The 26,882-nt window shown below is 56.0% G+C and overlaps 3 protein-coding genes across 5 annotated transcripts in view; 2 read left to right on the forward strand and 1 right to left on the reverse strand.

Annotated features, from left to right (window-relative positions):
• NOSIP (nitric oxide synthase interacting protein) lies at positions 2,266–13,353 on the reverse strand. 2 transcript variants are annotated; one of them, XM_018062793.1, is made up of 10 exons: positions 13,221–13,341; positions 6,847–7,081; positions 6,217–6,386; positions 5,524–5,629; positions 4,594–4,675; positions 4,012–4,174; positions 3,807–3,925; positions 3,445–3,632; positions 3,222–3,330; positions 2,266–3,056 (listed from the first exon to the last, which is right to left on the reverse strand). In XM_018062793.1, the coding sequence occupies exons 3-10, from the start codon at positions 6,284–6,286 to the stop codon at positions 2,985–2,987; spliced, it is 909 nt and encodes a 302-aa protein (XP_017918282.1). In that variant the 5' UTR covers positions 6,287–6,386; positions 6,847–7,081; positions 13,221–13,341; the 3' UTR covers positions 2,266–2,984. The 2 variants fall into 2 exon arrangements, with proteins under 2 accessions (XP_017918282.1, XP_017918281.1); XM_018062792.1 differs by lacking the exon at positions 6,847–7,081 and having other exon boundaries at positions 13,221–13,353.
• On the forward strand, positions 13,509–19,751 carry PRRG2 (proline rich and Gla domain 2). 2 transcript variants are annotated; one of them, XM_005692725.2, is made up of 8 exons: positions 13,509–13,592; positions 14,160–14,222; positions 15,073–15,169; positions 15,825–16,000; positions 16,167–16,206; positions 17,710–17,845; positions 18,664–18,801; positions 19,167–19,751. In XM_005692725.2, the coding sequence occupies exons 3-8, from the start codon at positions 15,085–15,087 to the stop codon at positions 19,183–19,185; spliced, it is 594 nt and encodes a 197-aa protein (XP_005692782.1). In that variant the 5' UTR covers positions 13,509–13,592; positions 14,160–14,222; positions 15,073–15,084; the 3' UTR covers positions 19,186–19,751. The 2 variants fall into 2 exon arrangements, with proteins under 2 accessions (XP_005692782.1, XP_013827029.1); XM_013971575.2 differs by lacking the exon at positions 13,509–13,592 and having other exon boundaries at positions 14,067–14,222.
• The window catches only part of PRR12 (proline rich 12), a 29,422-nt gene continuing 22,821 nt past the window's right edge, over positions 20,282–26,882 (forward strand). Inside the window, exons 1-4 of the mRNA XM_018062794.1 lie at positions 20,282–20,558; positions 22,056–22,168; positions 23,127–23,288; positions 23,377–26,696. Of these exons, the coding sequence (XP_017918283.1) occupies positions 20,473–20,558; positions 22,056–22,168; positions 23,127–23,288; positions 23,377–26,696 (3,681 nt within the window). The 5' untranslated portion in view covers positions 20,282–20,472. The remainder of the gene's footprint in view (positions 20,559–22,055; positions 22,169–23,126; positions 23,289–23,376; positions 26,697–26,882) is intronic.

The raw sequence follows: 26,882 nt of genomic DNA on the forward strand, positions 1-26,882 counted from the left end.
TATAATGTAAAGGGCATCTTCTTTGGGTGTTAGTTTTAGGAGGTCTTGTAGGTCTTCATAGAACCGTTCAACTTCCCTCCTCCCTTCAGCCCCTGGTAACTACTACTTTACTTTCTGTCTCTATGGATTTGCCTATTCTGGACATTTTATGTAACAGAGGCCACACAGTATGTATGACCTTTCGTCTGACGTTTTACTTTGTATAACGCTTTCAAGGCTTATCCACGTTGTAGTATGGATCAGAACCTCATTCCTTATGTCTGAGTAATAGTTCATTGCATGGATTCAGCCCCTTTTGTTTGCCCACTTCTCAGCTGATGGGCATTCGGGTTGTTTCTACTTTGAGGCTATTAGAGGATTAGTGCTGCTAGAATCATTTATGTCGAAGTTTCTGCATGAACATTATGTTTTCTATTTTCTTGGGTCTATGTGTAAGACCAGTCCATTCTGAAGATCAGTCCTGGGTGTTCTTTGGAAGGAATGATGCTAAAGCTGAAACTCCAGTACTTTGGCCACCTGATGCGAAGAGTTGACTCACTGGAAAAGACTCTGATGCTGGCAGGGATTGGGGGCAGGAGGAGAAGGGGACGACCGTGGATGAGATGGCTGGATGGCATCACCGACTCGATGGACATGAGTCTGAGTGAACTCCGGGAGTTGGTGATGGACAGGGAGGCCTGGCGTGCTGCGATTCATGGGGTTGCAAAGAGTCGGACACGACTGAGTGACTGAACTGAACTGATGTGTAAGACTGGAATTGCTATGCTCATTTTTAAAGGGATATGAAAATCTACTCTTATGATATCCCCTTTTGCATTTTAAAGTTTTGATTCAGATAAAGTCCACTTGTTTTGCTGTATAGGTCTATGAGTTTTGATAAATCAGTCATCCCACCACAATTAAGATACTGAATAGATCCATCATGCCGCCTCAAGTTCTTATTAGCCCTTCTTGCAGTCAATCCCTCCTGCTCCCCTAGACACCAACAGTTTGCTCCCTGTCTATATAGTTTTCCCTTTCTAGGAAAGTCTCCCCATTAAAAAATCTCAACCAGTAATTATAATTGTCCTAAAATGCTGTCTGTGGGCTAGCTGATGCTGACGGTCAAGATGAGTGCCACCCCCCCATGCCCATTTCTTGCTCTAAACTGTAGACCAGCATCTAGAGAACCTCTGCTGAGAAAAGACAGAATTTGTCTCCACTTCCCGTTCCTCCCTTCAGCTTCTGCTGTGGTCTGACTCTTGCTTCCTCTCCTTGTTACATTTGAAATCTTAAAGAAAACCTCTTAGAGCCAAGACCTTGACTTGCACCCTACCCCTCCCAGGAAAGGGTATCTCAAAGGGCCTGTGAATTAAGGAGTGAGATTTGAGCTCCTTGTGGAAACCTGGGATTTCCAAGTTGCACCTTTAAGTCTTTATTTGGGGTGGTGAGTGGCCTGTACCACACATAAACAGGATTGGAGTCATTGGGTAGATGTGGTCCCAAGAGAAAAGACTCTGGGTGGTTAAAGGCTCTTAGTAAGAACAGGGGTTGGGGGTGTTTAGGGAGGGCTGATCTCTTTTCATTCTGGGTATAAAGGGATGGGGTGAGAGCTTGCTACAGTGAAGTGTGTGCGTGGCCATGTGTAAAGTCTGAGGGAGGAGGAAGCGTAAAATGATGGGGGGAAGGGCAGGACTGAACGAGGGGATCCAGAGGTGGCTGATCTCTGAGGGAACCTGGGTTCAGCTATCGCCTTGAGCAGTGTGACTTTGTGCAAGCTTCCTCAGCCTCAGTGAGCTATTCTGCAAAATGGGTACAAGCATTCTTCCCTCAAGATTGTGGCCAGGACTCACACACACTGTAGACCGACAGGCCCAGAGGGCAAGGGCTCCTTGAGTGTCAGCAGCACCTGATCTAGTTTCTGGAGACTGGGATCCCAAGGGCAGGGCATGAAGGTTCTAGAAATGTCTGAGGGAGGAAATGCTGGGTTTTGGGGGCTCCCCAGAGTGCAAGCAAGGATGAGCCACCTTCCTACTGATAACTTTTCCCTGCATCACCCCAGATGCACCCACTGGTCCTACACCAGACATGAGCTTGCCCAGCATTCAAGGACACTTATGAATCTCGTCTGGACTTTAGATGACAAGACCATTCTCCAAAATGAAAGGGCAGTGACTGTTCAATGAACGGAGCACTATGTGCATGGAAATCTCTTTGGTGGAAAAAACTCCTGTGAGAAAGACCTGGCAGAGGAAGACCTGGAAGGACAGAACCCGGGGATCGCTCTGAGAGGCAGGACTTCCAGTCTTTATTTTTACACTCTTTGCCATATTTTGCAGCTTTTAGCTCTGGTTCTCCACACTGCACAGGGTCTGTTTCTCTTACTCAACGGTTATTAAAAACATAGCTTGAAAGGGCCCCCCTGCCCTCCCAGCCGAGTCCGAGCTCCAGGCAGGTCCACCAGATGTGGTTGCTCTGACCTCCTCCCACTCTTCACACCCACCTGCTGCCTCCGGGCTTTTGCACTTGCGGTTTCCTCTTCCTCTCCACCCTCCAGCCTTCAGGTGGCGGGGGAGGGGGTGTTCCTCACAGCCTTCTCTAGACTGGATGCCTTTCTCGCACAGACACAGCACTTCATTACCTTTAGATGTCTTATTACACTTTGCAATGGGAGACACGTGCCGCTGAAGCTCCCAGGCTTCAAATTTGGTTTAACTCAAAAGGAATGCGCGGGGATTTCCATTTAGCCCGTTAACGTGGCGCCCTCCGGTGGTTGCCGCTCACATTCCGACTTGCAGCCACTCAACCTATTTACATCTGTGCGTTCGCATTCCACTCAGACTTCACTCTTAACGTGAGACCACACCAAACATTCCTAGCCCACGCTTTCAAAGCACAGTCATTCCGGAGCGCACGCCATTCCCGGGCTCCTGGGCTCCGGTGCGGTGAATGAAGGCGCCACATGGCCAGTCGCGTCCAAGCCCCTTTTATTTGGTTTCCTGCGCTCAGGCCTGCATCACCGGCCGGGACTTCTCCGCCTGCAGCTTCACTCCGGAGCCCGCAAAGCCCGTGCCGCCCTGTAAGAGGAAGACGGTGCCAGGAGGGTTCCCTAGCTGCGGAGGTGAGGCTGATCCCTGGCCCCTGGCTTGATGAGGGCGGGGCTAAGACAAAGGGGCGGGGCCTCTGGCAGGAAGGCGGGGTTACCGGAAGGCCAGGGGGCGGGGAGGAGGGGCGCCACTCACCCGCTGCAGCACGATGATGTCGCGGTCCGTGAGCTTCTCCCCAGTCACCGGGTCCACCATGTCCTTGCGAATCAGCTTCTCCACGCACTCCAGGGTGACCACCGCCCCACTGTGGTGAAGATGAGGGTCGGGGGTGAGGATCAGGGGCCCCGCCCCAGACAGTGGGCCACACCCACACCCACCGCGTCCAGCATGTCCCTGGGCTGTCCCCTTGACGACTCACGAGGGCCGCAGCACGGCGCACGGCGTGGCGTTGCTCAGGCTGTCGCGGGTCACGGCGCACACGTAGCGCTCGCTGCGCGTGATGAGCCCCACGCGGTCCACGGAGCTGTCCAGCGGCGTGAAGCGCACCGGCGTCAAGTCGGACATGCGCAGCGGCTTCCCGGACATGGGGCAGGTCACGATGCGCGACTGGGGGTGGGGGTGGGAGAGGGAGGCAGGGTCAGCAGGCGGCGCTGGAGCCAGGTGGTGGGAGGATGGGGAGGGGGCCTTCAGGACCCTGGTTTGGGCAGGGGGTCGGAGAGGTGAACCTGGCCCTCTCTGGCAAAGAGGACGCACGGGCGCGTGCTGGGATATGGGTCTCACCGGCTTCTCCAGCTTTGTGGCCTTCGCCTCGGGAGTCAGCGATGGGATCCAGAAGCTGGGCAGCGCTTTGTCCTTGTCCTTGCCTGCGGGGCCCGCACTGGACCCGGGTTGGGCATCGTCTGCAGCAGGGAGGGGCTGGGATGCCGCACCCACAGAGGCACCTGTGGGACCCCCTCACCTACCTGCAGACTCATCTCTCTCTCACCTGGGCCGTTCCCTGCCGAGGCGGCCTTGGGCGTGAAGGGGTTGAGGGGCCGGCTCACGATGGCCGCCTCCTTCTCCAGGAAGCCCCGCACGTGGTCCTGCGCCGCCGCCCGCTGCAGCTCCTTCTGCTCCTCTCGCCTGGCGCCCCGCTGCTTCTCGTAGGCCTGCAGGTGGCCAGGGAGCAGTGAGCCGGGCACTCTCCTGTGGGTTGTGGGTTTGGGGCACCCTAGGTGGGGGTGGGGTGGCTCTCTGAATTTAAAGGAGGGTAAACCGGGACACACGCAGGGGACACTCCGGGCAGAGGCTCTGTTTGGTGCAGGCTGGTGGCCGCACAGTCATATGCTGTGTATCTCTGCTGCCTCAGCTGGTTCCTCCCATCAAGTGTTAGGACACCCAAATCATTTCCCATTTAGCTGGTTTGGGACTCGGTGGCTTCTCTGTCCCTTGGCAGCAGTGGTCAACAGCTTGGCTGGAGACAGACCAGAGCTCAAACCCTGCCTCTGTCACTGATGAGCTCTGTGGCCTCTAGAAAGTGCTGTGACATCTCCTGGCCTCAGTTTCTTCACACATAAAACGGGCTCACCTTCATCTGCCGGGCAATTTCCTTCTTCTGGTGCAAAATGTACTCTAGGATTGCTTCCCGCTCATACAGGTAGCCATCTGGGCTGCAAAGAGAAGAGAGGATGAGAAAGCATGGCCAGCAGTTAACAGCCACCCGCCAAACATCAGCTCCCTGTCCTGGAGACCCCCTAAGCATCTTACAGGCAGCAGCTCACTCAGGGATCTGCTTAGCTCTCAGAGGTGACTGCGCCGTTTTAACTCTCCTGGCTTTGTAATGTGCTCCAAAGCGTAGGGGAAAATCTTGTGCCATAAAGGGTTAGCTCAGGGGGCCAAGGTTGTCCACACCCTGCATATTCCAACCAAAGGACTGGCCTGTGCCTGGCTCCTGGAAGGGTACTCCTAAGTCCTTGGAATGTCCTGCCTGGTAAGAGTTTGCCTGGGGGTATGGCTTATGTGGCATCAGCTGGATCTCTGCAGTCAAGTGAGGGAAGTGAAGTCGCTCAGTCGTCTCTGACTCTTTTCGACCCCATGGACTGTAGCAGGCTCCTCTGTCCATGGAATTTTCCAGGCAAAGGTACCAGAGTGGGTTGCCATTTCCTTCTCCAGGGGATCTTCCCAACCCAGGGATCAAACCTGGGTATCCCACATTGCAGGTAGACGCTTTACCATGTGAGTCACCAGGGAAGCTTCTGCAATCAAGAGGCAGATAACGGGAAGCACTCCACGAACAGTTATTATGGGCTGGCAGTGTTCCAGGAGCCCTACCCTCTACTATGAACGTATTCTCTTCCACACCCCACGAAGTACACTAGGATCGTGCCCAGGTATCAGAGGGGAACACCGAGGCTCCGGGAGGGTAGGTGGCTTATGTAGGGCACCCTGGCTGTACAGCCCCTCCAGCGGTTCCCTTGCCCTTTGCCCCCTGACCAGCCCACTCACGTGCCCAGCTTACGTGACGACAGGGTCGTGGCAGGGCTGCAATGAGAGGCAGCAGCAGTCAAAGTCCTTGACGGCATCCCGGCTCAGTCGAATGTTCTGGGTGCCATAGCCTGAGGCCGCTGGGGACAGGAACACACAGAGGGATGGAGAGACAGGGGATGCACCCTTGTGCAAACCCGGAGAGGAAGGCACAGCGAGGACACAGCGGAGGTGGGGGGCGCTTGTGCAGTCAGGAGCTTGTGCCCGGGGTCTGTGTGTCAGGGGCAGGGCACACCCACAGCAGGTGTTCATCCCCAGAGGGTAAGTGACAGACAGACAGGCTCTGAGGCAGCCTGAGAGCCAGCTGGGGGAAAAGGCTCGTGGCTGACTCCCCTCAGGCCTTCTGGCTCTGAGAACAAGCTCAAGTGCCCGCACCTCTCTGGGCCTCAGTTTCCCTGTCTGGAATATGGGCTGCCAGCACTGATTCCTTCCTCTGTGGGTGTTTAGGAGGCTTAGATGAATTCAAGCAGGAAGGCACTTAATGTACAAGGCAGGGAAAAGGTTGTTGGCTTGTGTGGGCTGTTACATCTCTGGTTATGACCATCAGTCACCTGGGCTGTGTTAACAGGGTCAGGAGAAAGACACGCATACCAAGCTCAACCAGAGGGGCAACGTGAGCGACCTGGGCATTATGGGGTCCATTTGCCCCCCTCGCCAAACCCAGTACCTGTGTCCTTCTTTTTCTCATGGTAGGTGTAGACGGCCCCCGCTGTGCAGTTCTTGCCGTGCCGCGTCATCCTCGGGGGGAGGAAGAGGTAGCTGCAAGGTGGTGGTGACTGGAGGGAGCCCAAGAGAGGACTGGATCTTTATGGTTCCTGATCTGACCTGATGGGGAAGCTGGGAGTGGGGCAGGGGAAGACAGTTTTCCACTCATTAAATGGTTAAGAAAGGCCTCTACCCTCAAAAAAAAAAAAAAAAAAAAAGCACTCCATCCTGAAAAAGGCCTGAAGTTTGCTTCTGGAAGTGGTGTTGGAAGGGGCACAAGTTGCGAGTTATCCTGAGGTGGTGGAAGGAGGGTTACGTGCTATCTGACGGAAAGTTCTGGCATCCGAGGCGATGGGTGGGGCAAGAACACGCATGGGAGACCGAAACGCCGGGCAGATGCTCTGGGTTCTCGAGTGCATGTGGATGATACACGCGCATTTCAACGGAGCACGTCTGGATTCGCTTAGGTGCAGTTTGCCTGTTGCTCAAATTGTTCCCTCACGTATCATTCGCGTTGGAATAAATTCCGAGTTTTCAAAACAAGTGTTAGAGGGAGAACTGACTGGTAAATCAACCAGAAAAACCCAGTTACCTTGATAGGAAAACGCGCCAAGGGTGAGAACAGGCGAGTTACAGGAGCGGCCCAAGACGGACGGGTGGCTGCCTCAAGCTCTCCTCACAGGAGAGCCACGATGGGACATCACTATGCTCCTCTCTCCAGGGCGGCGGGCGGCGCTGTGAGCGCGCGCCAAGACCAGGGTGAGGGCTGGCGAGAGGCGCCCCGCAGGGGATGCTGGGGGACTTCCACAAAGCGAGTGGAGGCGATTCTGCACAGAGACGACACCCACTAGGGCGCATGTACGAGGATGTTCACAGTGGTGTTGTTTATCCTGGGGGGTAGCTGAAGGCAACTAAATATCCCGCCCTGGTGGAATGGGCAGTGACTGCCCACCAAGGAGACTACCCAGCAGTGAGGTGCAACTGACTGGGTGTGTACAGAGCATCATGGGTGGATCTTAAAACCATGACGCTGGGCGAAAAGAAAGAAAACAATCTACACGTGCCCCAAACAATACATTTTGAACACCTGCAAACAAAAGGGTCATGCATATAACAATGGCTGCCCATGGAAGGGAGGGGATTGACTAGGGGACGGATGCACGCATGCTTCAGTCCTGTCCCACTCTGAGGCCCCATGGGCTGCAGCCCACCAGACTCCTCTGTCAATGGGATTCTCCAAGCCAGATATAGGAGTGGGCTGCCATGCCCTCCTCCAGGGGATCTTCCCAACCCAGGGACTGAACCCACATCTACGTCTCCCACATTGGTAGGCAGGGTCTTTACCGGCTAGTGGAAGACTAGGGGGATTACAAGAGTAAGCCCCTTTTAACAAGAGTACATCAATCGAACAAGCTAAGGGTTGATGGGATCAATGGAATAAGACCTTCTGCCTGGCCTGGGCCCTCTCCTCGCTGGGACGGGTAATTCCCTTTCAGAGCCCTTTGGTAAGAGGTGCGCAGAACCATGGGCTGTACCTGACGTTAACTGGATGGCTGTGTGGACTAAATGAAGTCATACACAGAGTCTGGCATATGGAATGTTCAGGAAATTATTCTCCCCAGTTCTCCGGCTGCAAGGAGGATCCAGAAGGTAGGGGTGGGGGCACCACCAGGGGCTCCCAAAATATAAAAAAGCAACTTCATCTTTATTTCCCTGGTTTGTGATGCTTTCAGAAACTTGCCTTTCTCTTTCAAAACACAAACCTCTTCTGGAACTTATGGGCCTTGCACGCCCCCTACTGGCGTCTCCCTCCCAGTTGGTACATTTACAGGGAATAGATGCACAGACCCGAAAGGACGCAGTTGATGTGTTTTGACAGATGCATACACCCTCCTAACTATACCCCAATTGCGATGTGGAACATTCCTGTCACTCCAGCCGCGGCCACTGTGCTGTGTGCAGAGGTTGACCTTGGTGAAACACCCCAACTTGACCCACGGCCCCTCCTCCGGCTTCCCCTCACCCCCCAGCTTTGGAGCAGGTGGCCGGCACCTGCCACCTCCCCGGCTCACCTGCCAGCCCCCTCCTCTGCCCTGGCCCCCTGGCTTCCGCCCCCGTCCCCCCACCCATCACCACTCATGAAGGTCGAGTTCACCTCCGCAGGGACAAATTCCCCACTCTATTCTTAGTTGTCAACTGCCTTGACCCTCCGTGGTATTTGGCACTGGGCTGCTTGTCTTGTGGCCAAGCTCTTTGGCTTTGTAGACTGGGACATTTTCTCTCTGAGAAGAGAGGAACCGCTAGAGAGGGATCATTACTTCTCTGGGCTGTCACGGGAATAAGCACAAGGGACACTGCTTGACTCCTGACCCCCAGGCCAACTCCCCACGGCCTCATCTCATCAATCGTCTAACTTCAGCCACCCTCTGAGGTCTGTTTCATCGGCATCTCCACTTTGGAGAGAGGCAAACGGAGGGACAGAAGTGAAGCCACTTGCTTAGGCCAGTGGTTCTCCAAGTAAGGTCTGCGGAGACGCCAGGGGTCCCTAAGATACTTTCAGGGGGCCCACAGAACGGTTTCCATGACACCAGTATGTGTTTGCCTCTGTTCCTCTCGTTCCCTAATGAGTGTCTGCTGGAGTTTTCCAGAGGCTGGGCAACTTGTGCTTGTACAACCCTGGCTTTAAAAGATGTCTGGTACAGAGTGAAAGAAGCCAGGTACAAAAGGCCCTATTGTTGATTCCGTTTATACGAAAGGTCCAGAATGGGCAGATCCATAGAAACGGAAAGGAGACTGGTGGCTGCCACCCGCTGGGAGAAGAGAGGACGGGAGTGGGGAGTGGCTGCTAAGGGGGATGGGGTTTCTTTCTGCAGTGATGAAAATGTCCTGAAATCAGAAAGTGGAGATGGTTACCAAAATAGTGATTCTATGAAAAACCAGAGTTGTATACTTTAAGCAGATGAATTTTTTGTTATATGAGTATTTCAATAAAGACCCTTTCATGTCTGTTTTCATCTTATAAGGCAAATCTTTTTTCCTTTGGCCGCACTTGTGGCTTGCAGGATCTTAGTTTCCAGACCAGGGATCGAGCCCGGGCCTTCAGCAGTGGAAGTGCGGAATCCTAACCAGTGGACCACCAGGGAACTCCCCTGATGGGGCAAACTGTGATGGATCGAACTTCCACAAACAAAAGCTCTTTGGAGTCCTTGCTGATTTTTAAGATCCTGAGACCAAGAAGTTTGAGAACCGCTGACTGGGGTGGGCAGGTTTATGGTCTCCTCAGTTAGGACAGGCTCAGAAAACAGAACCACCACCACCTGCTGTCACTAGCACTTCAGAGAGGACACGGCCAAGGAAGAGCAGCTATTGCCTATGAACCTTCCCCTCTTACAGAGGAGAAACCACGCCCATGGAGCCCCCCTGGCAACAGAGCTAGACTTGAACCCGGGCACCGGGGCTCCAGAGCCACCCCCCTCAGTCACGTGACAGCTGGCAGTCCTCCCGGGGAGGTCACAATCCAAGAATAAAGGCTAATCCGCTCCCATTCTCCTACGAAATCTTCAAAATCCACAGTCTAGTCCACTCTTTTAGTATGTCTCGACTCAGAGAACAATTTTCACTGGAGGAACTTGTCCTACATTTAGATTTCATAAAATTTACAGGAGCAAATGTACAATCACACGTCCTGGTTGCACCAGACATACTTAAAAGTTTCCCAGGGACTGAATCCAGTATTGGTGCTTGAATGTAAATTAATTAAAATGAAGTGATTAAAAAAAAAATACAGTCCCTCGGGGCCCTGAGACAAGTATCAAAGCGCGCCACAGCCTCTGGGGACTCGTGGCTACTGTGTTTAAAAAACATGATCACGATACTATGGATGCATTAATAATTCCTTAACATCATCTACTATCCAGCTGGTATTCAAATCTCCCTTATTATCTCCCCAGGTCTTTTTCTGCAGTCGATTTGTTTGAGTCCTCAATCTCCTGAGGTCAGAGATCCCTCTTAGAACTAAAGGATGAGAAAAATAAAGAACTAAAGGATGCTACAAGTCCCCTCCTGAGAAGAGCATGGGGTCACATGGATGCTGCTGGCTGTCCCAGGGGGGTGCAGGCCTGTGTTAAGGGAACCCAAAGGGCCAATTACATTCAAGGAACTCACAGACAGATATAGGAAGTATCAGAAGCAGGAAGGAGGGAGGCTCCCTAAAAGCAAAAAGGGAACATCTGGGATTTTTCTATTAATAGTGACTGGTATTCATCTAAGAGGTCTGGTAAACCCAGCCCTGTTATAAGCCTTTTATACATGTTAACTCCACTGAATCCCAGGGCTTCCCTGATAGCTCAGTTGGTTAAGAATCTGCCTGCAATGCAGGAGACGCTGGTTCAATTCCTGGGTTGGGAAGATCCCCTGGAGAAGGGATAGGCTACCCACTCCAGTATTCTTGGGCTTCCCTGGTGGCTCAGACGTTAAAGAATCCGCCTGCAATGTGGGAGACCTGGGTTCGATCCCCGGGTTGGGAGGATCCCTTGGAGAAGGGAATGGCTACCTACTTCAGTATTCTGGCCTAGAGAATACAGTCCATGGGGTTGGAAAGAGTCCACCAAGCGACTTTCACTTTCGCTTAGGGAGAAGGTGCCCAGTGCAGCCGGGGGTTGACCCAGGCATCTGCGTTTGTGGCTGAGGCCATCGCTGGTGCCGCCTGGCTGCAGGTGGCCCCAGGCTCTGTGCTGATTCTCAGTGTGGAATGGGGCAGCTCCTACAGGCAGGGCCTGGCTCCACTCCTGGACATCCCTGTGGATGGGCCTGGTCCTCCCCCTACCCGACCCTGGAAATCCCATCCGCTTCCTCCTCTCAGGCCCCATCAGGAAGCCTGAGGTAGGTATTCCTGATGCTCTGACAATGCCCTGATTTACCTCCATTACAGCCATCTCAGAATTTCTCCCTCCAGACTAGGAGTCCCCTAGAGGTGGGGCCTGGGCTGGACTCCAGGCTGGGTCCCAGCACTGCCTGGCACCTGGGGGTGGGGGCTGGGCACAGAGATGGCATGATAGTATCAGTTAATGACTTCCAACAATAGGGCCCGGGTAGGTGTGTAATCAATGAAACGAACCACCCATCCAGTCAATACATCACAAAAGCACTATAATAACAGAAATGACTGGACTTCCCTGGTGGTCCAGTGACAAGAAGACTTTGTGCTCGCAATGCCGAGGACCCGGGTTTGATCCCACATGCCACCACGAAGATCAAAGATCTCATATGCCACAACTAAAACCCACCACAGCCAAATAAACAAACAAATATTAAAAAAAAAAAAAAAAAAAACAGGATGGTGTGGAGGGGGAGCCTGTTAGAAATTAAGACGAATTTAAAAGACAAAACAATTATTTGAATTGATTCTGATTCAAACAACTGACATTTTTATTAGGGTTGCTTTTGTAAGTATTATGATAATAGTATGGTAATTATGATATAATATGATAATATGATTATGATAATAGTATTATGGCCATGGAAGAAAATGTTCCCGCTTTTTTGTGTGCCTGTATGCTTTTTAAAATTTTAAAAAAAAATTGCTGAAACATTTTTAAAAAGTTGAAGTATAGTTAGTTTAGTGTTGTGAAAATGTCTCTGCTTTTTACACATGTATCCTAAGGTATTTAGGGGTGACATGTCACGATAGACAGGCTTCGCCTTATATATTAAAAAAAATACCCAGTCAGTATGGCAAAAGTATTAATAAACAGAAACTCTGGCCTTAGGAATTTTTATATTATGATCCCACTTTTATGTAAGTTGTGTTAGGTAGGAAGTCAGACATGAGCAACGAGGGGAAGCCTGGCTGAAAGGGATGCAAGCCGTCTCTAAACTCTGAGACACAGCCAGGAGAGCTCACAAATATGCTACAAATATAACCACAGAGACTTTTCAACTCCTGCACATGTATCCTATTCACACAGTGGATATAACATGACCGCAGGGGCCTCTCCAAGTAATCTTACCTGCGGTTAGGCAGTTAGGAGCCTATTAAGACATAACCAACACAGCCTGAAGCTATATAACTTATAATTATCATTTGGCCTTGAGCGTATGCCCATTTTTATTCCCTTTCATTGACTGATGGTCGGTACAAGCCCTACTTTGAACGGGGCAAAGCCAAAAGAAGGAGACTGAAGTGTAAAAAGGGAAGCCAAGAGGGCTTGACGGGAAGGATGAGGAGGACTCCTACGGAGTGCTGGATTAATAAAAGATTATCTGCTTGAGCTGAATGGAGCTGGAACTTGTCTGCTGTTCTACACCTTTTCGTCCGTCGCTCCAAATTTTTGTTGCCACGCGACAAGAAAGAAGGAAGAGAAAGAAACTAACCTGACAGGTGGGACATTTTCATAATAAAATATTTAAAACTGCTTTAAGGATCCATCAAGGCCTCAGTTTACAACGAATCAGCAGTACCATCAAGGTGAGAACCTATGACTGCCTAACCCCAAAGCTCCACAGAGGAAAACGTTAACCTACAGCAACTCCAAGAGGGAAGGGCCTGTCAGAAAGGTGCAAGGAGGCAGCGGCGGCGACTGCACAACCCTTCCCCGCTCTCCCCATCACGGTCTGAGAAACTGAGGCCACGAAAGTGGTGGTGGTGGTGGGGGGGGTTGCTTCTCATTCAATATCACTCCTTAGACATCCAGGAGTCCCAGTCTCTTCCGTGCCCTGGGATCCGCAGCCCATTCGTCTGCACTGGAATTAATACTCTCGGGAGAACTGTCGAATGAAGGTTTGGCTACCTAAAGGGATTTAAAGAACCTCCAATTCGGCTTCAAACTTGAGGCACCTAGAGCGCTCTATTAATAACTGCCAGGAAGTCAGGATTTCAAAATACTGTCCCAGTCTTCCTCAGGACCACAAGACTCTTGCCCACGGGAAGGCAATCGCACTAACAGTCTTCTACCGCCTGGAACTCACCTCACAGCCGACCCCTCTTTCCTCGGTGGCTACTTCAACAGTACCCCTACACCGGAAAGGAGCGCTGTTTTCCCTCTCCGCTCCGACGCTTCCGCCCGGCGAAGAAACCGGAAGTAGTTCTGCCCCTAGAGGCGGAGATGGCTCTTCTGGCTTAGTAAATTCTACCTTCCTTTTTTCCTCCCTCCGGAAACGTGAGTGGCAACTCGAGCGTTCCGGCCGGTGAAACTGGAGTGAACAGGGGGCGTGCTTAGTAAACACTAGGCGTTTCCCTGGGCGGGCAATTTCCTGGTTGTTCCTAGGCTTTGCGTCTCTTCAAGCCTGTGTTTAAGGACTAACCACTTTGCCCAGAAATTGAAAAGCCCGCTTACCAAAGTATGTATCATCCACTTTTCTCCCGCAAAAGAAGAAACAATAGAGAAGGGACGGCTCCTCTGTCCCCACTTTGTAAATGGAGCAGTTGAGAAATCGGAAGTCAAAGCCCTTCAAATTGTCTCAGGAAGCAGGAATTTACTGCGGCATACCTACCTATCTCTAGGGACTAAGGCATACGTTTCCCTCCAGTTTCTAGATAACTAGATATCTAGATGTTCATTTCCCTAGCTCAGCCTGGCGAGCTCTCTGGGGGTGGGGAAGGAGGAAATTATAGGAGGGAAGGGGAGGAGGCGCCTATCCAACACCCTAAGTGTCCCCATGGTGTCAGGAGACCCAGGCTCTCTATGGGGCTCTGGACGTTATACCCTTAGTTATAAGGTCCCTTTCTCTATTTATGTATTTTTTCATAAGGTCCCTTTAAATACTCTGTCCCTTACCTGAGTCCCGCCCAGGGCAGGTAATAAAAAACCCCGCCCCTCTTGCCTGGAACCAGGATTGTGCCGGCTTTAATGAACAAAGTACCCTTTCGTTCCTCTCCCCTCCCCTCTCCCCTGCCCCTCTTCACAGCTGGCCGCAGTTAGCCGAGGAGGCCCCGATTAAGGAGAGGACAGTGCTCACAAGTCTAGGCAGGTAAGTGGATGTCCCTGGAGGCAGAGTTTGGCTTGGGCACCTTGGCGACCTGGCTGTTGGAGCTCCCAAATCCAGGAGTCCAGGATCATTGCCCCCTCCCTCAACTGCTGGATCCCAGGATATGCCCCTCTGGTTTTACTTCTTATATACTCTGATTCTGTGGGTGGAAAGGTTTCCGTGGTACTCAGGCGGTAAAGTATCTACCTGCAGTGCAGGAGACCTGGATTCAATCTCTGGGTCAGGAAGATCGCCTGTAGATGGGAATGGCAACCCACTCCAGTGTTCTTGCTTGGGAAATCCCATGGACAGAGGAGCCTGATGGGCTACAGTCCATGAGGTCGCAAAAATGTCAGACATAACTGAGTGACAAACGCTGTAGGTGGATGTGGCAATGGGCACAGAGAGATGGGTATACATGGAGATTATCAGGAAGAAAGGGATCCAATCAATGGACATGCTTACGAGCGCCTGCTCTGTGCCCAAACCCATGCTGGGTGCTGCATGAACAGCTGGGAAAAAGATAAGCTCCTGGCTCTGGTCTCTGGAGGGACACTGCATTTGCTGAAATCCTGCCTCTGAATCTTGCAAACTGTGTGAACTTGGGCAAGTTCTTTTTCTTCTCTGTGCCTCAGTCTCCTCCTGTATCAAACGGAGATAATAATAGCACTGTGATGAAAATGAAACTGAGTTGATAGAGGTAAATGACCTTGAACAGTCTCTGGTCCAGATTACAGGCCACGTAAGTGTCTGCTCTTATTATAATTCATGGACCACAGAATCTGATCAGGGAATCCTGGCCTCATTCTTCAGTGGCTGAGGCACTTCTCATCTAACCACATCTGGTTCCTAGTGTCCACAAAATATGAGGGGCCGCCCCTCTGTGCTGCTGCTATACCTGGGATTGGCCACCTGCCTGGACACCTCATCCAGTGGGAAGCAAGGCCGAGGTGAGTGTTGGGGGGAAGAGCCAGCGTCCAGGCACCAACACCCACCTTCCTCTGGCACAGGAGAAACCCTGGCTCCAGTCGCCTCCTCCCCAGGACCCCATAGTCTCCGTCTCCTTAAGTTCAGGCTCCTTCATGTCCCCAAGGACTTCCCTGTAGTACAAACAGGAATGAATCTGTGTGCAATTCAGGAGACCAGGGTTCGGTCCCTGGGTCAGGAAGATCTTCTGAAGAAGCGAATGGCAATCTACTCTAGTATTCTTGCCTGGAGAATCCCATGGACAGAGATGGCCCGGCGGGCTACAGTCCGTGGGGTCGCAAAGAGACATAACTGAGCGACTCACACACACACACACACACACACACACACACAAACATATGTGTGTCCTCAGTCTTAGGATCCCTCCGTTTTCTGTCCCTTATGTCTTTTGGGTTGCCCTGGAGGCTCAGACGGTAAAGAATCTGCCTCCAATGCAGGAGACCAGGGTTTGATCCCTGGGTCCAGAAGATCCCCTGGAGAAGGGAATGGCTACCCACTCCAGCATCTTTGCCTGGAGAATCTCATGGACAGAGGAACCAGGGCAGGCTACAGTTCGTGGGGTGGCAAAGAGTCAGACACAACTGAGTGACTAATGCCTTGTGTGTCTTTTGGGCCTAGAGGTCTTCCTGGACTCCCCAGAGGCACAGAGCTTCCTGGGCAGCCGTAAGCGTGTTCCAAGAGCCAATTACTGGGACCTGGAGTTGTTCACGCCAGGGAACTTGGAACGGGAGTGTCGAGAGGAGATATGTTCCTGGGAAGAGGCGCGAGAGTACTTTGAGGACAATATTCTGACGGTGAGGACCTAGGGTCCCCGGAGGAGTCCCCTCTAGGACCTGGGGGTCGGGTCCTGCCCCTCAACTCCCTCTGCCCTCCTGCCTCAGAGATCAGGGTGGGCTGGTCTGGGGGTGTGGAATCTTCCAGTTGATGCTTTTCAGACTTTCCTCTTCCTGCCCATTCAAGGATCGCTTTTGGGAAAGCTACATCTACAATGGCAAAGGAGGTGAGTTGGGAGAGCTCTGTCATCCTGTACAACTAGGGGAAGGCTTTAGCCAGGAGGCTGAACCACCATCCCCCACCCAAAACTGGCTCCCTCCAGATTCCACGCTCCCTGAGTTCCTGGAGGGAGTTGTCAAAGAAAGCCCTTCCTCTGAGACTAGAGCCCTTGCCTCAGAATCCCACCACACCTCACTGGGGAGAGGTCCCCTGTCCCCAGGAAGGGGGACAGTTGGAAGGAGAGGTTACAGCCCTGAGGCCTCAGACTCAGAAGCCCCGGCCCACCTGAGCCCATCTTTGGAGTCCAGAGCCTCAGCAGCTTGGTTGCTAAGGGGGTTGCTCCCTAGCAACGGGGCTGGGGTAGGCCAGTTGGTGGAAGCCTGTGTGTCTTCACCTGCCGGATCAGCCCAGGCCCAACCCCAACCCCTCCTCTGAGTTCTGAGGCCCCCGTGGTGGCTGCAGCCTTGTTGCTAAGTGGGGGGGGGGGTGCTCCTTAGCAACCAAGCCTGGCCAGGCCGGACCAAAGAAGCCAGCAGCACTCACTACCTGGTTGGTTCCCCCTCCCCCACAACTCCATCCTGGCTTTGCCCTGGTTGCTAAGGAGGCCTTCTCCCTAGCAACCACACCTAGCCAGGCTCAGGACCCAAGGCCTCCTGCCCACAGGAGGACCCCCCTCCAGGTACCAGGCATCTCACCCCCCTAGTGGCTTGGTTGCTAGGAGTGTATCCTTAGCAACAGGCCCTAAGTCTGGGCTAGAATCCTCACATTGGTTGCTAGGGGAGGTAACTGGTTTGCTACAGGCCTATCAAGGCCTGGTGGCTTCTTGAATCTACCTGAAGCGTGTCCGAATCAGGAAGCGCCACCTTCTGAGTGCAGCTTTTTGCGAAGAGGACTAAAAGCCTGGGGTTTACTGTTTGAGGAAAGTTCCCCCCAACCCAGTCCTAAAGGAAGCTTCCTCAGCAGCAAGACCTAGCAAGGCCTCAGGAAGCCAGGGTCCTCCCTGTGCCCCACCCCTCCTTTTCCTCAGATATGAAACCTTGATTGCTAAAGGCACTTCACCTTAGCCAAGGGTCCACATGAGTCCTAAACCCCATCACTCTGTGACTGAGGGGGGATGTCCGCCTTGACAGATGAGTTTTTCTGACCTGTCTGGTGAGGCCCCGCCCCTCTGTGGGCTGGTTGGTAAAAGGGACTGCATTCCAGAGGGGACAGGGTTGCCAGATAAAATACAGGATTGCTCCCCGCCCTACACCCCCAGTTAAATTTGAATCTCAAATAAACAGGGATAATTTTTTTTTTTTTTAGTATATCTCATATATTCCATGAGACATACTTATACAAAAGTTACTCATTGTTTATCTAAAATTCACATTTAATTGGGTCTCCTCATTATTATTTGCTAAAATCTGGCAGTACTCAGCGTGGGGGCTCAGAAAATTGTCTATCTGAACTCCCTACCTTAACTAAGTATGTCAACTGCAAACAACCCCCACCCCTCCACCCCCCACAGGACGTGGACGAGTGGATGTCGCAAGCCTGGCTGTGGGGCTGACAGTAGGCATTGTGCTCATCATCCTGGCCGGCCTAGGAGCCTTCTGGTATCTACATGGCCGTCGGGGCCGCAGGCAGCATTCCTGTCCTCAAGAGTAAGAGAGCTTTGGGGGCTTTAAAGCTTTAGAGCAGGGTGAGCAGGGGAGGGAGGGTCATCCTAAGGAGATGGACCAGATCAGGGGCAGGTGGGTACTGCTGAAAGATCTGAGGAGATCGTCCTGTGCAGAGTCTGTGAGATTCTGTGTCTGGTTGCTGCATCCGATTATATCCACAGTGCTTGGCACCAAATAGGAAGTCCGTCAATATTTGCTGCCTGGCTGTCTTTGCAGTACCCGGTTTACCGGTGACCTTCATCCTGTGGATGTTGTATCTGATGAGGCTTCAACCTGTGGTCTGTGGGTGTCTGTGGGACGTCAGTTTCTGGGGTGACAGGATGAGGCTGTCTTTGTGTGTGTGTCCGTGTGAGTTGTCTAGGTGTGGCTTTCTCAGTGGGCAGAGTGTAAGAGAGTGCTCGAGCATCCGTCTCAAAGTGGAGTGGATTTGGAGGTTTCCAGGAAGAGTTTGTTGGAAGAGTGAAATTTGCGCCCGAGTGTTTCTCTGATGTGTCTGTTTCTTGTGTGTGTCTGCCTGCTTCTCTGCAGGGCTGTTTCTCCATGACTCTGCCTGCATCGGGGCACATGTGTCTGTGAATAAGCCTGTCTCCGCAACTGTTGATTTCTGTGCCTGCCTGCCATTGCGTGGTGCTTCTCTGTGTGCAGAGTTTGGTTGAAGGTGACCCTCTTTTTCCCTGGTCTATCTCCCTTACTCTGTCCCCCTACCACCCTCAGAGATTCGGTCTCCCTGAGTCTGACCTTTTCCCAAGGCTTTCTCTCCTGTAGGTTTCCCCTGCTAACAGTGCACCTTCTGTCCCCAGTGTCGAACTCGTTAGGCCCCTTAGCGATCTGAGCCCGCAGACGCCCCAGCCTCCACCCTCACCTCCAGGCCTCCCGACCTACGAGCAGGCGCTGGCTGCCTCAGGGGTGCACGACGCACCTCCGCCCCCCTACACAAGGTATGGGGCTGGGCTTCGGCCTGGGGGCGGGGCGCAGAGGGAGGGCACGGCCCGGGGAGGGGCGTGGGCTTAGGGGCGGGACTTAGAATTTTGAGCTTATTATCCAGGGAGAGGCTTGGAGAACGGAGGCGTGGTCCAGCCGTGTGTGTGTGTGTGTGTGTGTGTCTGTGTGTGTGTGTGTGTCTGGAATATTATAGGAGGGTGGGTCTTGTGTGTGTGTGTATGTCTGGTATATTATAGGAGGGTGGGTCTTGAACCCAGAGGGTCCGGGATTGGCTGAGACGCCCAGGGCGGGTCGGAGTGGTCTTGGTTGATGGGGCAAAAACAGCCGGGCCTTTGACTCCGCTGTTATCCTCCCCCTGCAGTCTCAAGAGACACAGCTGAAGAGCGGCTTCGGAGCGGAGCAGGGGTTCTCTGAACCGTGCCCCAGATTCGCACCGGATTCCGGAAACCCCCAGGCCTCTTAAACTCCGGAGCTGAGCTCGGAGGGGTGATGGGAGTAGGGGTCGTCCGGCCCGAGGCCTACCCTAGCACACGTGTTTCCGCTGCGTACGGATACACGCAAGTTCCCAGGCAACGTGTTCCCGCGTCCCGGCCCCTCGCAGGCCTCCACGGTCTTCTGACCTGGGGGGTATCCGCCAGCCCCGCCCCCGGGGTAGGAGTGCGTGAAAACTCGGACCCAGGAGCGCAGTCCGGGTGCGCAGACTCGCATGTGAGAGGGTGTGACATGGCCATCGCCCTCAGTGTCACGGACCACGGACACGCAGAGACTCGTTTGCGCACACGCGTGTTTCCCTGCGCTCCCCCTGCGCGCACAGGGGCATTTTGCAATCCAGGAAAAAATGGGGGGGGGTGCGTATTGCAAGCGGGCTCGGTTGGGGGCAGGATCGCGCTGCACCTGGGGGACTGGAGTTGAGCTCTTTCCCCAAATAAAAACATCTTGGAAAAGAGATGCAAGAGTGAAATACTGCAAAAATTAAAAAGAAAAATAAACTGAACTGCGTTCCCAGGCGCGTCTGCGCACGGCGGAGCTGGCTTTCTGTACAAATGCTGCACCCTACACCCCCAGGCCCTGCTAGCGCCCTGTGTCTGCCTCTCTCTCTCTCTCTCTCTTTTTTTTTTTTTGCATTTGCACGGGATTGTGGGAGGAAGCGGAGCGCAGCCAGACACCCCGCCGCCCGCCCCCCTTCCCCTCCCCCCTCCCCCAGCCGCCTTGTGCAAAGATGGCTGCACCGTGAGCGCAGAGGAGGAGGAGGCGGCGGCGGCGGCGGCGAGAGCGAGCACCCAGAGCCCGCACTCCACCCCGGGGCCGCCCGGGACGCCCCCTCCTGAGCGCGCGCCCCCCCTTCTCTCTTGCAAGGGCCGGGGCAAAGGCGGAGACAGCGGGGTCCCTCCTCCCCCCTCTTTCCCTCCAGGGGGAACCCCCCTTCCCCCCTCCTTGGCTCGGCGGCTGCACCCCCTCCCTTGCCCGCCCCTCCGCCCCTGTCCCCTCCCTCCCCCGCCCGGGGCCTTCCCGGGCCTTCGGCGGCTGCAAAGAAAAAGAGAGAGAGAGAGAGAGAGAGAAGGGGAAAAAAAAGCAACAGCGGAGGGAGAGGCGGCGGAGGAGAGCGCGCGCGCGCCCCCTCCCTCCCCCCTCCCTCCCCCTCCCCCAATTTCCACCGCGGCCAATTCATGGACAGGAACTACCCCAGCGCCGGCTTCGGGGACCCGCTCGGCGCCGGGGCGGGATGGAGTTACGAGAGGTCAGCGAAAGCTAGGTAAGGAGCCGGGGGTGGCCTGGAGGAAGGGGCCAAGGGGTGGGGGCCCAGCACGGCCGGGCCCGCCCGGCTACGCGTGCATCGCAAACTCCCCTCCGGCTTGCAAGGGAGCGGCCTTCCTCGGTTTGCAACAACGCCGCCGCCCCAGTTTGCAAATTGCAAACTCCGCCAAAGCCAGCTCCGGCATGCAAAGAGAAAGATGCAGCGGGGAAATGGGGGTGCAAAACAATTTCAGACCGAGAGGCCTTGGGAAGGTGGGAGGGACTGGCGAAGCAAGGCCTGGATTTCCCCCCATCCTTGGATTCCCGGCTTGCTGACCCCTCCCCCTCGCGCCCCGGGCTCTACTCTTGCAAAGGTGGGAAGGAAAAGAGAATCAGAACGCAGACCTGGGGGGCGCGCCCCCCCCCAGATCCTATTGTTCCGGGACTGCGCGAGGCCGCACTACGCGGGGGCCCCCCCAGAAATTCCGCGAGCTGAGTGGGCACGGGGCCCCGCCCCCTTCCTAAGCTGGGGTTCTGTGTATGTAAGGGGGGGGTCCTGGCATCAGAGACACGCCCCCTTGAGCTCCCCCACCCGCAGAGAGAATCCTAGTTGATGGCGAGAAGTGGAGTGTTTGACCTCTTGAGTCGGGGCCATGGATGGGGGCCGCTGCATAGGAAGACGAGGCTGTTTCTCCAGTGTGTGGTGTGTGTGTGAGCGTGGGCCTAAGCGTACATAGCTGGCAGCCAGTTCACCTGCGAATCTGCCCCTTTTCTGCTGTTCGTGTCACGCCCTCACTCTTTACCTGCCCCCTGCCCCCCTCCCCCCACACACCTGGGTTTCCCAGCCTGGCAGGGCAGGACCCCACGTGAGTTAGTATTTTCCATGTGGGACTCCTCACTCTGTATCTTTCCCCACAAGTGAGTTGAATACTGGTTTGCACACATACCTGGCCTTGCACGGGCCCATGCATCTGAACCTCAACCCGGGGGATGGACGACGTTCATGTTCACACTTGTACCTGGTACTTTCCCGGAGTCCTATCCTCTCCCCACCTCCCCCATCCCTGCTGTTGGGGAACAATCTGCTGCTGCCCCTGGCTTGGTTTGCACCATTCGTGAGGTTCAGGGCCTCTGTTCCTACGTGTCTGAAGAAGAGGGGGCGTCCCTCGGGGGTTGGCCCCAGGGCTTTGTGTCACCTACAGGGTGGGGGCCCTGGGAGCAAACTCCCTGTTTTCAACTTAAGACACTTTTCCCTGACTCTTCAGCCTGTCTGTCTCCTTCCTGTGCATGTCTGTGAGGTTCTCTGGGATCTATTTACTGGGGCTCGAGTGGGGACCGTCTTTGAAGTTGGGGACCCCGATTCCCTTGTCTTTCCTTTATGGCCCAAGGTTCCTGAGGATAACCCCCAGTCAGCTGGAAGATTCTCCCGAACTCCCTGGGGGATTTGCTGAGTTCCTCACTCCGAGGGCAGCTTCGGAGGAAACCCTAACACCTCCCTCCCCCCCCTACCCCCCAGCTTGGTCTATGGCAGCTCCAGGACCTCACACCCCGAGACGGACATCTTACACCGCCAGGCCTACGCGGCCCCCCACCCACTGCAAAGCTATGCCACCAACCACCACCCGGCAGGTACGGCCCTTGTCCCGCCCCGCCTGGCCCGCCCTCCGAAGCGGCTGATTGGCTGCTGAAAGTTCCACCCTTCCTAATTGGCTGTGCCCTCCGTCCTGGCTCGCCCCTTGCCTCTTCTTCCCTGATTGGTTGTTCTGAGGCTGGTCAATTTCTCGCCGGATTCGTCCGCCCCCGTTTCTGGTCCCGCCTCTTTCGCTCCAATTGGTCCGGTCCTCTCAGCCCCCAAATCCCACCTTCTCTTCCAGGCTTTTCCGCCTCTCCAGCCCACCCCGGTCCCTTCCCTCTGGATTTGTCCATCCTCTTGGTTCCCTGAATTCTTTCTTCCTGATTCCCTTTCTTCCTGATTGGCTCCGATTCTTGGACCTACCCCTCCTCCCTTAGATTTGCCTGATTCTTCTGTGACCGGGCCTCTAGTACCTCGGATTGGTTCTCCTTTGATCCTGCCGCTTCCTTTCCTAAATGGATCAGCAATCAGACTGTTGTCCAGTTTGACCCTACGACCCTCTTGGTTGGCTCTTTCCCTTTATCCCCCCCCCCCCCCTTTTTTTTTTTAAATCCGGACTCTCTCCCTTGGACTCAACCCCTTTCGACTTGTTCTCTGGTTCTTCCAGTGGCTCCAGTATCACCCCATCTCTTCCCCTTCCTTGTTAGAATTGCCTAACTCCTTTCCCCTCCCTTGGACGGTAGGAACTCTCTGTTTCTCCCACTTTTTTTCACTTCTGGATATTTCTACTCCTTTGTCTACCTTTCCCCTCCTGGGCTCTCTGCCCTTAGGATTGCATCCTATTCCATCCTGCTTACTGCCTCCTTGTCTCTGCCTACTTTCTCCTCTTTGAATCTGCACCTTCCATCCAACCCCCTTTCCTGACCCAACTTGCCTTTGGCTTGCTCTTTTCCCCTTTAAACCTTGCCCTATCCCCCACCTAGCTGACTCAACCCCCGCCCCAACCCTTGCCAGGCCTCTCTGGACTCTTCGACACTGGCCTCCATCACGCAGGCTCAGCAGGGCCCGACGCCTCCGTCATGAACCTCATCTCGGCCCTGGAGTCCCGGGGCCCCCAGCCTGGCCCTTCTGCCTCCTCTCTCCTCTCCCAGTTCCGCAGTCCTTCCTGGCAAACAGGTAAGCCCGCTGCCAGCCCAGGAGGGCCAGGGTGGGGCTGGCTTGTGGTCGACTCTCACCTGTGGTCTCCTCCCTCATTCATCCCTAGCCATGCACACGCCAGGCCCCACGGAGCTCTTCATCTCAGGCGCCCTGCCCGGTTCCAGCACGTTTCCATCCTCCTCCGCCCTGTCGGCTTATCAGCACCCGGCTTCCTTTGGCAGCCGCCCCTTTCCAGTTCCCTCTTCCCTCAGCCTCCAGGATCCCCCATTTAGTCCCCCAGCTAATGGGCTCCTGTCCCCTCATGACGTGCTGCACCTGAAGCCCTCGCAGGCACCCACGGTGCCCTCCTCGCTAGGTTTTGAGCGCCTGGCGGGGGGTGGTGTCCTGGGGCCCGCTGGTCTTGGCCCAGCCCAAACCCCACCTTACCGCCCTGGTCCCCCAGACCCACCCCCACCTCCTCGCCACCTCCCGACTCAGTTCAACCTGTTGGCTTCCTCTTCCGCTGCCGCTGCTGCTGCTGCTGAACAGTCCTCTCCACAGCTCTACAACTTTTCGGGTGCTGCCCCCGGCCCGCCGCCCTCCGAGCGGGCCCTGCCCCGCCAGGACACCGTCATCAAGCACTACCAGCGGCCCGCCAGTGCCCAGCCCCCCCCACCCCCACCCCCAGCCCATGCCCTCCAGCACTACCTGAGCTGTGGAGGCAGCTACGCCTCCATGGGCCATCGGGCCAACTTGGCCTGCAGCCCGCTGGGCGGTGGGGAACCCTCGCCTGGCGCTGGTGAGCCTAGCAAAGCTGGGCCCAGTGGAGCCACGGCCGGGGCATCGGGCAGGGCTGCGGGCCCTGAGGCAGCCGGAGGAGGTGGGGCAGGGGGTGGCGGTGGAGGTTACCGCCCCATCATTCAGTCGCCTGGTTACAAGACGGGCAAAGGTGGTTATGGGGCAGCTGCGGGCAGTGCCAGTAGGCCCCCACCAGCCCGTTCAACCGCCACGCCCAAATGCCAGAGCCTAGGTGGGCCAGCAGCAGCCTATGCCACTGGGAAGGCCTCGGGGGCTGGAGGGGCCGGAGGCCAGGCCTATTCCCCCGGTCAGCCCCAAGGGCTTCTAGGACCCCAGGCCTATGGGCAGGGGTTCGGAGGGGGTCAAGCACAGGACTTGAGCAAAGGCCCTAGCTACTCAGGGGGTCCCCAGCAGCCCCCAAGTGGTCCTCCGCCTCCTGGCCTAGCCACGTGTCAGAGCTATTCCCCAGACCAGCTGCAGGGGCAGCTGTACGGGGTGCAGGGTGAACCGTACCCGGGGCCAGCTGCCCACTCCCAGGGTCTGCCCACGGCCAGCCCCTCGCTCAGCTACAGTACTGGCCATTCCCCAGCACTCTCGGGCCATGGAGGCGGTTGGGGGCCCAGCTCCCTGGGGGGCGGCGGAGAGGCCAGCCCTTCTCACATCATCCGCCCGCTACAGTCGCCACCTGCCCCTGGCCGCCCACCCGGAGTCGGCTCTCCAGGAGCCCCTGGCAAATACCTGAGCTCCGTCCTGGCCTCAGCCCCGTTCCTGGCACCCCCAGGGACCAGCAGCTATGCAGCTGGAGCAGGTGGCTACAAGGGCAAGGGGGACGGCTCCGAGCTGCTGGCGGGCCCTGGTGGGCCTCCTGCTGAGCGCACGGAGGATGAAGAATTCCTCATTCAGCACCTCCTCCAGGCGCCCAGCCCCCCGCGGACCTCAGGGGCAGATGGCCTGGTGGGCGAAGATGGGGCGGCAGATGCCTCCAAGGGACTTGGGGGGAGTGGTGGGGCTGGGGGTCCCCCAGGCACACCCTATGAGCTGGCCAAGGAAGACCCCCAGCGGTACCATCTGCAGAGCGTCATCCGGACCAGCGCCAGCCTTGATGAGGGTGCCACCGCAGCCCTGGAGCTTGGCCTGGGGCGGCTGAAGGAGAAGAAGAAAGGGCCGGAACGGGGTGGCGAGACCCCCGAGGGGCTGGCCACCTCAGTTGTCCACTATGGGGCAGGTGCCAAGGAGCTGGGGGCCTTCCTCCAAAAGAGCCCTCCGCCCCCGCAACCCACGGCCCAGTCGGCCCAGTCTGCCCCCCATGGCCTCCTCCTAGAGGCAGGGGGCCCCGACCTCCCTCTGGTGCTGCCGCCCCCTCCTCCCCAGCTGCTCCCCTCGGTCCTCAGCCACGCTCCCAGCCCCTCCTCCAGTGCTCCCAAAGTCGGCGTCCACCTCCTTGAGCCGGCCACCCGAGATGGGGCACCCCAGCCGCCCCCGCCACCTCCCCCACCCCCACCGCCCATGCCCCTCCAGCTTGAGGCCCACCTCCGCAGCCATGGCCTAGAGCCTGGTGCCCCCAGCCCCCGTCTGCGGCCGGAGGAGAGCCTGGAGCCGCCTGGTGCCATGCAAGAATTGCTGGGGGCCCTGGAGCCGCTACCTGCTGGGCCTGGTGACACTGGTGTGGGCCCACCCAACACCGAGGGCAAGGATCCCTCCGGTGCCTACCGCAGCCCCAGCCCGCAAGGCACCAAGGCCCCCCGCTTTGTGCCACTCACCTCCATCTGCTTCCCTGACTCCTTGCTCCAAGACGAGGAGCGCAGTTTCTTCCCCACCATGGAGGAGATGTTTGGCGGAGGGCCGGCGGATGACTATGGCAAGGCTGGGCCGCCCGAGGACGAGGGTGATCCCAAGGCGGGCACTGGGCCGCCCCCCGGGCCCCCTGCCTATGATCCCTACGGGCCCTACTGCCCTGGCCGGGCATCCGGAGCCGGCCCCGAGACTCCGGGCCTGGGCCTGGACCCCAACAAGCCACCCGAGCTGCCCTCCACAGTCAACGCTGAGCCTCTGGGCCTGATCCAGAGTGGGCCGCACCAGGCAGCCCCCCCGCCCCCGCCTCCCCCTCCGCCACCGCCGCCCCCTGCCTCGGAGCCCAAGGGAGGCCTGACCTCGCCCATCTTCTGCTCTACCAAGCCAAAGAAGCTGCTCAAGACGTCCTCTTTCCACCTGCTGCGGCGCCGCGACCCCCCCTTCCAGACGCCCAAGAAACTGTATGCCCAGGAGTATGAGTTTGAGGCCGATGAGGACAAAGCCGACGTGCCCGCTGACATCCGCCTCAACCCCCGGCGCCTGCCTGACCTCGTGTCCAGCTGCCGCTCCCGCCCGGCGCTCTCCCCGTTGGGTGATATTGACTTCTGTCCACCCAACCCAGGCCCGGATGGCCCCCGGCGTAGAGGTCGCAAACCCACCAAGGCCAAGCGTGATGGGCCGCCCCGGCCCCGCGGGAGACCCCGGATTCGCCCACTGGAGGTCCCCACCACCGCTGGGCCAGCCTCAGCCTCCGCACCTGCTGATGGGGCTAAGAAACCTCGGGGCCGGGGCCGGGGCCGGGGCAGGAAGGCCGAGGAGGCAGGGGGCACACGGCTGGAGCCCCTGAAACCACTGAAGGTGAGGGGGAGTGGGACCATGATGCCTGGGGGTTGGGGCCACATTTGAGGTTCTTGGGCAGGATGGAGAATGTGGTATGAACTAACTCCCAGGAGAAAATGAATCAGAGGGCTCAAACTCCAGAGTTCCATGCTTGGAGAGATCTGAGAGTTGAAATTTGTGTGTCCAGAGGGAGGCTGGGAGTTA

The sequence above is a fragment of the Capra hircus genome, chromosome 18 (assembly GCF_001704415.2).
Source record: "Capra hircus breed San Clemente chromosome 18, ASM170441v1, whole genome shotgun sequence".
NCBI lineage: Eukaryota > Metazoa > Chordata > Mammalia > Artiodactyla > Bovidae > Capra > Capra hircus.